General features: G+C 39.3%; 1 protein-coding gene across 4 annotated transcripts in view; it reads left to right on the plus strand.

Moving 5' to 3' along the window:
* MTMR1 (myotubularin related protein 1) overlaps window positions 1-12,684 on the plus strand; it is a 56,414-nt gene that overhangs the window by 15,934 nt on the left and 27,796 nt on the right. For all 4 annotated transcript variants that reach the window (XM_045030250.1, XM_045030252.1, XM_045030251.1 and 1 more), the window contains 8 exons: window positions 1,463-1,538; window positions 3,133-3,227; window positions 3,472-3,579; window positions 4,001-4,102; window positions 6,318-6,401; window positions 7,098-7,247; window positions 8,300-8,488; window positions 9,290-9,475. In XM_045030250.1, the coding sequence (XP_044886185.1) occupies window positions 1,463-1,538; window positions 3,133-3,227; window positions 3,472-3,579; window positions 4,001-4,102; window positions 6,318-6,401; window positions 7,098-7,247; window positions 8,300-8,488; window positions 9,290-9,475 (990 nt within the window). The remainder of the gene's footprint in view (window positions 1-1,462; window positions 1,539-3,132; window positions 3,228-3,471; window positions 3,580-4,000; window positions 4,103-6,317; window positions 6,402-7,097; window positions 7,248-8,299; window positions 8,489-9,289; window positions 9,476-12,684) is intronic.

Below are 12,684 nucleotides of genomic sequence, written 5' to 3' on the forward strand. Positions count from 1 at the left end.
ACATACCATAATGATTTTCAAAAATGTTTTATTTTGATGTCATTTTTCAAATTAAAAGTTACGTTTCTGACAATGAAGGAGGAGTTATATTATGTCTAGTGCAAGAAGGAAACACCATTTGCCTCGGTAGCACTTTTTGACTGTATAAGAGGTCATGAAATATAAATTATAGCACTGCACTTGGACCCCAGTCTAGCAGAGCACGTAAGCACGTCTTACCTTCAAGCACCCGAGTAGTTCCATTGACTACTACACTACACCTTGTTCCGTGATAGAGCTTTAGATACCAAATTCTGCTAGTTTCAGACAAGATTAAAAACAAAAAACTCATATAAATTCATGCTAAGAAAACAATATAATGTTAAAATTCTGTGTTTAAAAATATAAAGAAAACCCCTAATAATCTTATTTCCTTGCTTGCAAATCAGAAATATGTTACAAGGGATGAGTATCTGTATATGTTTCTATATACTGTGAAACTAGCTCACTGTTTATACTATTCTAATGTAAAATATTCTAACTTTTACACCAACCACTTAAAATGGAAATCTTAAACTCTCACCAGAACATCCTTTATATGGTCATAACATTTTTTGTAAACCCTTAGGTTCTCCACTAAAATCTTCTTCAGAACGTTGCAAACATCAGCAGAAAACTAAAGGCCCCTTGTTGCAGTATTTAAGGAGGAAGACATTCACTGGAGCATTAGCTTTAAAATCAAGCCCTGAATGTATATTGACCAGCTTTTGAGACTCTCTAGAAAACAATGTGACATCAAGCTATAATCTGAATTTTTAGTTCTATCATCTCTATAAAACATCTCTGTCAGACCAAGTGGTACTTACGACAATGATACCTGGTCAAGTAGGGTGTGGTGCATTGTTTCTGATATTATAGTAAATACAACAATGGTACCTTGTCAAGTAGGGTATAGTAGAATGTTTCTGTCTGATATATATTTTTTTACATCTAATTTGATTTTTTTTAATGCTAAATAAATTAAACTTCTCTCATACAATTCTCCTTGATATTAAAATAGCTGGCATTTAATTAAGGTGTTAAGAAATAAAGAATATAAATGCTTTTAAATAAACACTTTAAAACATTCATGAGTAGATGATAACCTAAAACCACAAAGATTAGCCTAATTTTTTTGGCCTAATTTGGGGCTGATGATATTGCTCACGTATTTGTGCGCTATATATGTAGCTAGCACGTTAAACTAATCATTGTGTAAGTGGTTTGTTACTAATATTTAAATGTCTGCATAATAAATACTTTGTTACCTACAATATCAAGCCCTGTTTTCTAATGCAGCATTGTTTAACACAGTTGTGCTTTGGAAAAAGGATACACATTCTCATGCTCTCATAACCTCTTAGCAAAAGCACTTTGCAGCAAAATATATGGATGGTGTGCAGATGGAATGTGAGATTTACTCATGGTTTTGGATTTCTGCCAGGCACTGAGGGATGGGAACAAGCTGGCACAGATGGAAGAGGCGCCACTTTTTCCTGGAGAATCAATCAAAGCGATTGGTATGTGTAGTTTTGAGTTTATAGTATTAAATCATTATTTTATGAATAAAGATAAAATCAAATGGTTTCCATGTTGGTTTTGTTCTTACTTCTTATATTTTATAATTCTACCTTGAATGATCAAATTTGCTGTGGATTTTCTTAGTTATTCAAACCCTAATGCTATGCTGCAAGTAAATCAGTTCAACATAGTGCAACCAGATCTGTGTGATATTTTATTTCAACAAGCAGCTGATCGACATAGACAAATTAGCAAGGTGTGTGTGGGGGTGCATTGGTGCTCAAAATGTCCCCATAGGTCATAAATTCATTCCCTAGTTTCAAGCACTTCAGGATTTAGTCAGGAAAGAAAATGAAAATGTGGTGCTGACTGTCCCACTTTAATTAGATCTTTTTCAGTCAACTGACTTGCTATGGAAAGTTGTGTGGTGGAATTAGTATGTGAGTAAATGTTTTGTAGGGACCACAAAAAGATCACTGACTACCAGAATGGAGATTGTAACCCAGTCTGTAGAGGCAAAAGGCACACAGTCGCTCATTCTTCTCTCAAGATCTCTAATTGAATACAGTCTTAATGACGGCTTTTTCAAACTGCTCCCAAAACCTGAAATTATCTGTGGAAATCTGATAACTGTATATAAACCCACTCTGTTTAAGTATGTGCAAAATAGAAGGCCTTAGATTTAGTTTTTGTGAAGTGATCTTGGGGTGTTTTGTTTGATACAAGTAGGACAGTTATGTGAAACCAGGTTACTAAATGGTCTCTGTTTATTCTACTGAAATGTAGAAATTATTTTTTAAAAGTATGTCCAAATCTGATTTTTTGCATACATCTTTGCTCAGACATATTACTTGAGCAGCTCACTTGAGTTTTAGTTTCAGGATGACTGTTGCTTGCCACCTGGGCCTTCCAATCTGACTAATGTAAGGTGCAACAAGAGCAGAGAATGCTGTTCATTGTTGTGATTATCAGAAAAAGGGAGATAAATAGGGGGCAGCCTGGTATTTCTGTAGTATGAAGACTTTGGGGCGACTCAAATTCTGATTTGAAGTAGATGAAATGTGGACAGAACTCCCATATGGATGGTTACAGGACAAATAGCTACTATTCCAAGCCACTCTGGTTTTCTTAAATATAGGACACAACAAACTGGCAACTTTGGAGAAAGACAAAAGGCTGTTTCTCTTGTTACATAAAATATCTGTATGCCATTTCATGGACTCCCCACAAAAACATTCTGTATAGTATAGCTCCATTCTGTATTGTAAGGAGCAATGCTTGATGTCACATCACCATTCTCTTAGGCTGGCTTATGCTGGGGATTTAGCACATATTGCTTAGAACCGAAGAATATGATCATTCTCTTTGTAAAGTACCTTTTTAAAAATGCAGAGTCTTTCTTTCAAATCAAAATTGAGAGTAGCAGGTCAGTTATAGTGGCTTTGAAATAATTTCATATAGAGGTCTCAAAGATCTCTAGTAAGTTGGAACTGTAGGAGGTTTCTTGTATAACATTTTTGTTTTTCTATAAAGAGTTTATACCACAAATATCTACAATAATAAAATGGAACTTTTATTTGTGTCTTTTTCCAGCTAAAGATGTTATGTATATCTGTCCATTTATGGGAGCAGTCAGTGGTACACTGACAGTGACGGACTTCAAAATGTATTTCAAAAATGTTGAGAGGGTGAGACTTTAAGATCTATTTGCATATTTCTTTCAGCTAGAATATCTTCTTTGCTGAAGTAGATTTCAGAAGGTGACAAACTTAGTTTAAATTAAATGTCAAGTTCCACTGCAATCAATTCAAAAGGAACTATAAAAGACTAGTAGAACACACAACTTGACATGAATTGTACTAGATTACATATATTTCCCACTGCAATTAAAAATGTTTTCATCCTTTTTTTTTTTTTTAATCCAAATTTCAGGATCCACATTTTGTTCTTGATGTTCCCCTTGGAGTAATAAGTAGAGTTGAAAAGATTGGAGTGCAGAGCCATGGCGACAACTCCTGTGGTATAGAAATTGTTTGCAAGGTACAGAATGAATTCCTAGGAAATGTAGTGGATGCCCATCTATTACTGTTTAATTGCATTAATTTCATTTTTGTCTTGAGGGGAACCTGCAACCACAACACCTTGTGCTATTGTCCTATCTGATCCCATAAGTATGCTGGGTTTGGTTGGAATTTGGATGGGAAACTTACAAGAAATGTTTCACCCCGTTGGTGAATTCTAGGGCATAGTGCCTACTTCAGTAGCATATTGAGACCTTCCTGATGCTCCCAATAGTCTCATTTTAGAACAGAATTTTTTTAATGGCTATGAGGGTTAGAAAATATGATTTGCCTTAATGTCAGTTGCCAGTGCTTGGTTTTAGTCAGCTTTGTAACTGCTTCTATTTTTATTTTTTTTTAATTTATCAAAGTGTAAGAGAGTTTGACTTATTTTCTGACAGGATATGAGAAACTTGCGGCTTGCCTATAAACAGGAAGAACAGAGCAGACTGGAAATATTTGAAAACCTCGTAACGCAAGCATTTCCTCTTTCTAATGGGCTGGTAAGTACTAAAATGAGGAGAGGTCTGCCTGCCTCTGTCTTCTTTTTGGAAGTGTAGGGAAATAAGAAAATACTGCATAACAAATATATTAAATTGTTGATTCTAGATATCATGGAACATTCAGATTACTCGGGCTTGATTTCTTTATTTCAGTAATTTACAGAACTGAGAGCCAGGTGCTGCTACCAATGAAAACAATGACTTTATTGGTTTCAGGGTAAGGCCCTCCATTTTGTATGGAAGAAGGCACCTTTTATTGCACATACATAGCCCTAACATTGTTAGTTGTGCCTGTTAGTGCTTATGGAGGTCAGGGTTTGTTAACTTTTATAAGTGTTTGTCTGCAACAGATATTTGAGGAATTTCAGAATGAAGGATAAAGGAGTTAGGTGCCTAAGACCCAGTTTGGGGACCACTATGATGTACAAAACTCCCACTGAACCCTGTAGTTGCCTAATCTCACTCAGTCCCTAAGCACCTTGGTTTCTGCCTGTGGGCATGCACACTGCTGCCTCTCTCTGGACAGCTGGTGGCTTATCTCTTGCCTAAACCTCAGACATTTACAAACTGGTTGTTCAGCCACCTGGGTCTTGCGTGAGATCTGAACCAGTAAGTACCTTCTGAGCATGTCTACCTGATTGGGCTTCTTAGGTGAGTTCAGACAAAACAACTGGAGGATGGGGAGTTATGGGAACTCCCTCATAACTTTTAGCCTAGTGATTACCTGGGATGTGGGAGAGACTCAGTTCAAGTCCCCACTCTGTCTGAATGGGAAAAGGGATTTGAACAGGGATCTGCCAACTTCTCAGGGCAGTGCTCTAACCATTGGGCTGTGGATTGTTCTCAGTCTCTCCTTTTTAACTCTGGATAAATAATCATTCCGGACAGAGAAAGAGAGTGTGTACAAGATGAGTGACTCCATAGCTTGGTGGAAGACCCAAGAAGTGGGAGATCCAAGACCCAGTCCTACTGCTCCAGTGACTCTTCAATTATTTATCCAGAGTGGAACAGCTTCAACAGGAGAGACTGAAGGAGCCCCACATCAGAATATCCCATAGCCCAGTTGTCCCTATCCTCCCACCCCCAGGGCTTCTTGCAAACTCTGAAGAGAATTCCTGGCTGTGACTTGCTAGCAGAGATAAGTGCTTCCCTACTGCCTGGACTTAGGCGCGTATCACTGTGAGAGGGGGACACAACCTCTGCTTGGCATCTCCCATTGGATAGCTTAGGTAGCTACTTGCCTACTGGGCTGGCTTTTGTGAGTTGCAACCTAAAAGTACATGTACACAGCAATAAAAAAAACAACCCATGCACCAAGTTTCAGAGCCTGGTACAATTGACTTGGGCTGTAGGGATAAAAATGTCAGTGTAGACACTCGGGCTGGAGCCCAGGCTCTGAAACCCACTCCCCTCGCAGGGTTTCAGAATCTGGGCTCCAGGCCAAGCCTGAATGTTGACACTGCAACTTTTATCCCCACAGTCCAAGCCCCATGAGCCCAAGTCAGCAGACACGGGCCAGCCATGCTCATGTTGTGGGTCTTTTATTGCAGACATGTTTTCAGGAGCATCTCTCTCCTCATTCATTGTACAGGGAGCCTAGGGACCTAACTCAGGCTTTGTGAATTGCAGCGATTTTCTAGGGGCCTAAAAGTTTGGCGCTGTGATGCTCAGTGTCACAACGCTTAACTCCTCTTGTGCATCCAGGCCCAAGTGCTTTCCTGAGTTCACTGTCCAGATAACTCACCAATAGCTAGGCACAAGTTGCCTTGTTAGCTTTAGCTATACAATTTCAGTATCATATTAGTATTCAATAGTGTACAATTTCAGTATCATCCAATGGGTGGGGTACTGGACTGAGGGTAATGGGGCTTGAATAATATTCCTGGCCTTACTGCTGACAAGTGTAACCAGGGGCTAGTCGTTTTACCTTCTGTTTCCTTTGCTATCTGAATTGGCAAGAGACACAGTCTCCTTGGGGACGGAACGGTCTCTTTTGTGTTTGAACAATCACCAGCACAGCGACGGCCACTCTTGCCTGGGGTCTCTAGGCACTGCTGTAAAACAAACGTTGGATATAAGATTTTGTCTTTTGGAAACTACTTGAATCAGCTTTTCTGGCTTTCGTTTCCAGAGCTCACCATGTTTCCGGGAATTCTAGTTTACTGAATGGCTAAATACTACATAGTAATTTGCGTTTTTACGTTGTTGCTTTCAGCCACTTTTTGCATTCAGCTATAAAGAAAAATGCCCTGTTAATGGCTGGAAGGTTTATGATCCCATGGCCGAATATAAGCGGCAGGTAGGTTATACGAGTAATCACCTTTGGGTTTCATTTTGTGATAGTCTTCTGGACCTAATTTACCCTTTTTAGAAATGTTCACAGACAATTTGCAAACCTGAGCACCTAACCTTATTCTCTTAAATCCATATTTATACATCTAAATGCAAGTCCCTTGATTTTCAGTAGTGTTAAGCCCCCACAAGTCCCACTGAAATCAATTGGGATTATAGGTGCTCAGGACTGGAGGAAGTCTCTTGGCGTTTATATAGGGACCTAAATCCATATTTGGAGACTTGATTTTAAGCACCCGTTCTGAAAAAGTAGTCTTCTCATTTAACAACAAATATGAACAGCAGTTACACAGAGGAATAATTTTAGTTTGGTCTCCTTAATCCAGCAGTTTCCTGGTGTAAAATAATTTCTTTCTATTTCATTATAGGCCCATTTTTTACTTTAGTGCAAACCCACTCAAATGACTGTTGCTTTTTAAATTATCTATAGGCTTTGGGGCTTCATACTACCCCATATCTTTAACCAAAATATTGAGAAATACTTCTGCTCACATAACCTTTGAAACACTGGGAAGAACAATGTGGGTATGTTTTTTTTTAAAAACATGTAATGGATCATTCTTTTTTAGAGTCACTATACAACACACACATGTAAAGATCTAACTTTTTTAAAATATTGGATAAATGTTTTGCCTCTGCACAGGGTTTGCCCAATGAGAGTTGGAAAATATCCAAAATTAACAGCACCTATGAACTTTGTGATACATATCCTACTGTCTTCGTTGTGCCAACCAGCGTGAAGGATGATGACCTCTCAAAAGTGGCAGCATTTAGAGCAAAAGGCAGAATTCCAGTAAGTGAGGCTTCTAGAATTCATTATGAATTCTCTCTGTATTTGTAATGTAGCTTCCTGAAGAAGAAATGTATTTGTAATGCATCTTATAAGAGATGATCCGAAATGCCTTTAGGGTTTTTAAAGGCTTCTGAGACAGCTATCGTGCTCCCTTCTACAAGAGAGAGTATAAAATGTATAGAAATACAGTTACTGGTTTTGGAGCTGGAGGAAATTTTAAAAAAATGAATGAAGATAGTTATTGCAGGGTTAGTGTAATTGCCAAGTGGCTTACTGCTCTGTAATGAACTTGAGTTCAAAGATGGCGTCCGACACTAGTGAGGAACTGAAAGTATCAGGTTGTGCTCCCCCTTGCACCCATGGTGAGTGAGCTTTGGGGGTGAGGTGGAATGTGTGTTGTATCACTCTGACACCACATCGTGGGCTTCCTGAGAATGGCAATGTGTTCTTAGTAGAGGTTATCCTACTCAGATGCTCATATAGAGGGCTGTAAATGCAGCCATATTCTGCACGGAGAAGGTAAACTTAGAGAAGAAATGACAACCCCAGAAGGGAGAAAGAAAGAGAGGAATTTTAACGTGATGTCCATAAGGTATGAGACATCTTGCAGTAGTTCCTGCCTGGGGCAGGAAGGAACGAGATACGTTCATGCTTCACTGCATAGACCTCCATACGGAAGTAGCTTCCCGTTCTCCCCACCAGAAAACCCTCTTACTTTCTTTGGGCTTAAATACAGTATGTTGAAAGTAAAATTTAAGGCTGTTTCTGAATGCTACGGAGAATAAAGTCATAGTTGTTTAGAACTACTTCACATTTCAACCTAACTAAATTTGGAAACAGTGATGCCATGTCTTTTACGGCATGGTATTAATCTGCTACTTTCTCATCATCCCACTTTTGAATATATGGGGTATGAATTATTCTAACTGAAATTTACATTCTCTCTCCAACTGGGAAGTTGTACCATGAGTTATTATGACTGACCAATTGCTCTAAGGAATGTTAATTTGATGCTGGTGCACTATCCTGAAACTAACTTTTTTTAAACGCAGGTGTTATCTTGGATTCACCCCGAGAGCCAGGCAACTATAACGCGCTGCAGCCAGCCACTGGTAGGCCCGAATGACAAACGTTGCAAAGAAGATGAAAAATACTTACAAACAATAATGGATGCCAATGCTCAGTCGCACAAGCTTATCATCTTTGATGCCAGACAAAACAGTGTGGCTGATACAAACAAGGTAGGTTGTCATTATTGTTAAAATGGAGATTACTTTGCCCATGTACTGAGAAATAAACGTTATTCTTATATTTTCCATAAAAGTTTGCTTCTCGTAATACATGTGTAAGCACTTGGATAGTATCAAAGCATTCTATCAGTGTTAACTAATTCTTGCAACAGCTCTGTGAATTATTGCTATCTCCAGTTTAAAGTTGTGTGGAGACTGAGGCAGAGAGATTGACTTGATTGTAGTCACAAGTGTTGACAGAGCCAAGATTTGAACTTCTCCGTTCCTAGTTTCTTGTCCTGTACTGTAAGAAAATCCTTCTGTTGAGATAGTAACTTATTGAAGACGTACTGCAATGGCCTGGACATGGACCAATTGAGTTTATTACAGTTTGAGTCAATTTTGTAACGAGAAGAAAGCTGTAGGAAGTAGAGATGTGCTGGTAATGATTGTGGTGGGAGGAGTGGGAAAAAGCCTACATGGAATCCCCAGATCTATTTCTTATGTATATGGCACCAATTACTGAAGTAACTGTGCACTGAAATAGTGTACTTACAAATAAATAGGGGTAGGAGTAGGAACGCAGTAGTCCGAATTAACCTTAACCAGAAGGAATGAACAGAACAGGCAGTCATCAAGTGATCCATCCCCTATCGTCCACTTCCAGCTTCTGGGAGTAGTTAAACCTCCGTTTTTATTTTTCTTAAAATGTGTTTTCGTTTGTTCTAAAATAACCGCCTCTAAAACTCTCTAGAAAGTAAAAATACCCCTCAGGACCTTATCAGAAACTCTCTCTAAAATTTTAAATGACAGGCAAAAGGTGGAGGATATGAAAGTGAAAGTGCCTACCCAAATGCTGAGCTGGTCTTTCTGGAAATACATAACATACATGTGATGAGAGAATCATTGCGGAAGCTGAAAGAAATAGTTTATCCTGCAATTGATGAGGCCCGGTGGTTGTCCAATGTGGATTCAACACACTGGTTGGAATACATAAGGGTAAGAGACTACAGATGTTAAAGACATTGCATGCTTTTTGCTTTTTAAAGCAATGTATTTGCTTGAATTTGAATAAACCGCACTAGAAATCCTTTCTCTGTGTTTATCGTGTCTTTGGTCAGGATAATCCTAAAAAGTAACCCTTTTTACAAGTTATATTTAGAACACAATATTTCAGATTAGATGGAATATAAATTTATGCCATACTGTGTATTGTGTATTTCATACTGTAGGTATTAGGAAGTAATCAGTTAAATCCTGATAGTGTAGGATCAGATTCGGTTCTGGGCAGCACTTAGTTTTCTTGAGAGTGTGAATGTTGGCCAGGATACCAGGATTATCCCTGCTTTTTGGAACACTGCCATGGGAAATTCAAATTCCACTTGGACAACTACCAGAGGGACCTCATTTTTAAACACAGCAGCCCTCCTCATCCTTCTATGCCATTAATTAAGCATTTGTGGACATGCATATTTCAGTGGGCCTGACTTCAATGGAAGATGGATTGGTCCCTGTTACCGTGTGGATTACAGTCTCCTTTTATTATTTAACACTGCATTAAAATAAGTCAGTCCATATCATATTTAATTTTACTAAGTGTTTTATTAACCTCAAAGAAGCTTTAGAATGGATTTCTCTACTATTTTCCCTTCTTTTTGGTGGTAAATATTGATGGAATGGCATTTAATGTGGAATTTGCCTTATACAACTTCAAATCAAATGTGACTCATGCAAAGCAACTTTGGGTTGTGAACAAAATTAATCATATAATCTTAGCTCTGGTAATTCAGATTAACTGCTACAGAGAAGCCAGCAGAGGGAGCAAAAATGTAAAATAAATATTTGCTATTTTGGGAAGAACTTAACTTTCTTATTTAGTTTAAAATCTTCCATTCCTATCAAACTATTAAATATTCACAGTCCAAAAGCCTTTTTCCATCCAAATTGATCAATTTGGTGCTTAAGTTTGACTGTCCATTTAAAAAAAGAACTTGCTGTGGACCAGATAATCCCATCTCACTCCCATTAACGGCAGTGGGAGCTCTCTGCTTGAATAGGATGGCAGGATTGGACCCTGAAATCTCAATTTCATAGTTAAGTTTAGATTAGTACCCTGAGAATTTTCAGACTGAAGAAGATGGTAGCGGTTGACATATGTTTAGCTCTATTTAAAAAAAATTCTGTCTGAATACAGCCTGTGGATGATGATCACAATTTTTCAACTTATTTGGTGCTGACTCAGACTGCAGCTCTCAAACTGCAGCTTAATTGTAAGAGACTTTGGTTATGTCTACACTTAAAATGCTACAGTGGCACAGCTGCAGCAATTCAGTGTAGACACTAAGGGCTCATCTGTACATATAGTGGTGAAGCTGTATCAGTGCCGCTGTAGCGCTTTAGTGAAGATGCTACTACGCTGATAGGAGAGGTGGTAGCTATGTCAACAGGAAAAGCTCCCCCTTCAACATAGTGTTGTCTACACCGTGAGTTCGGTCGGTATAACTACCTTGCTCAGGGGTGTGGATTTTTCACACCCCTGAGTGATGTAGCTATACCAGTGTAAGTTTGTATTGGCCTCACTATAGCAAGCGAAGGGGTTCTCCCATCTATGTAGTTAATCCACCTCCCTGAGAGGCAGTAGCTAGGTCAGTGGAAGAATTCTTCAGTCGACCTAGCACTGTCTACACTAGGGGTTAGATTGGCACAACTCTCTCTCTTAGGGATGTGGCTTTTTCATACCCCTGAGAGACCTAGCTATGCCAATGTAAGTTTTCAATGTAGACCAGCCCTTTGTGGTTTTCAGCTACCACTGTGATAGGTAAGTTAAAAATACTGAAAGAGAAGTTAACATGAAAAGTATTTTATGGAAAAAATAATTTTTAGTTTCTTTAAAATTTTTACAAATGAACCATTTGTCCAAAGTGGAACAAAATGCCCCACCTCATTCCACAAGGGGTTGCTAAACTAATACCTAGCTTTTGTTCCTTTTCCCATTTTCTATTCACTGCCTGCATCTACTCTTTCCCCAGCTGTGTTTTCTGCAGTAATGCTTGGTGATCTTTCTAGGACATAGAGTGCTGCTATACTTGTGTCACATGAATTGTCTTTTTTCCATTCCTTTTCAAAGATCCAACAACATAATATTTTTGTAATATTTATAATTTTTCAGGGCAGTAACGCATTGTCTGTGACTTAATAAACATGTGAGACTAACCAGCTCAAATTGCAAGCCCTGTAATTTATTAACACAAGCTTTGACATTGATCTGCAGTAGTTGCATCCTTGCATCCTTCAGTTTACCCATAAAAGAACAAAATCTATGTAGCTTTGGCCTGGTCTACACTACGCGTTTAAACCGGTTTTAGGAGCATTAAACCGATTTAACGCCACACCCGTCCACACTAAGAGGCCCTTTATATTGATATAAAGAGCTCTTTAAACCGGTTTCTGTACTCCTCCCTAACTAGAGGAGTAGCGTTAATATCGGTATTACCATATCGGATTAGGGTTAGTGTGGCCGCAAATCAACGGTATTGGCCTCCGGGCGGTATCCCACAGTGCACCACTGACCGCTCTGGACAGCAATCTGAACTCGGATGCAGTGGCCAGGTAGACAGGAAAAGCCCCGCAAACTTTTGAATATCATTTCCTGTTTGCCCAGCGTGGAGCTCCGATCAGCACGGGTGGCGATGCAGTCCGAAATCAAAATCCAAAAAGAGCTCCAGCATGGACCGTATGGATGTGATCACAGTATGGGCAGGCAAATCTGTTCTATCAGAGCTCCGTTACAGAAGACGAAATTCCAAAGCATTTAAAAAAAATCTCCAGACAGAGGCCACAGCAGGGACTCAGCACGCTGCTGCGTGACAAACGTAACGGAAAGCCAAAGAATCAAATGGACGCTTATGGAGGGAGGGAGGGGGGACTGAGGACTCAAGCTAACCCACAGTTCCTGCAGTCTCCGAAAAGCATTTGCATTCTTGGCTGAGCTCCCAATGCCTGTAGGGTCAAACACATTGTCCGCGGTGGTTCAGGGCATAGCCCGTCAATTTACCCCCCTCACCCACCCCCAGAAGTAAAAGGGAAAAAAATCCTCTCTTGACTCTTTTAAATGTCACCCTATGTCTACTGAATGCTGCTGATAGACGCGATGCTACGGCAGCATCCTCGCCCCCCCTCATGGGTGGCTGATGGTACAATATGGCTGA

Source organism: Mauremys mutica, chromosome 9 (genome assembly GCF_020497125.1).
Source record: "Mauremys mutica isolate MM-2020 ecotype Southern chromosome 9, ASM2049712v1, whole genome shotgun sequence".
NCBI lineage: Eukaryota > Metazoa > Chordata > Testudines > Geoemydidae > Mauremys > Mauremys mutica.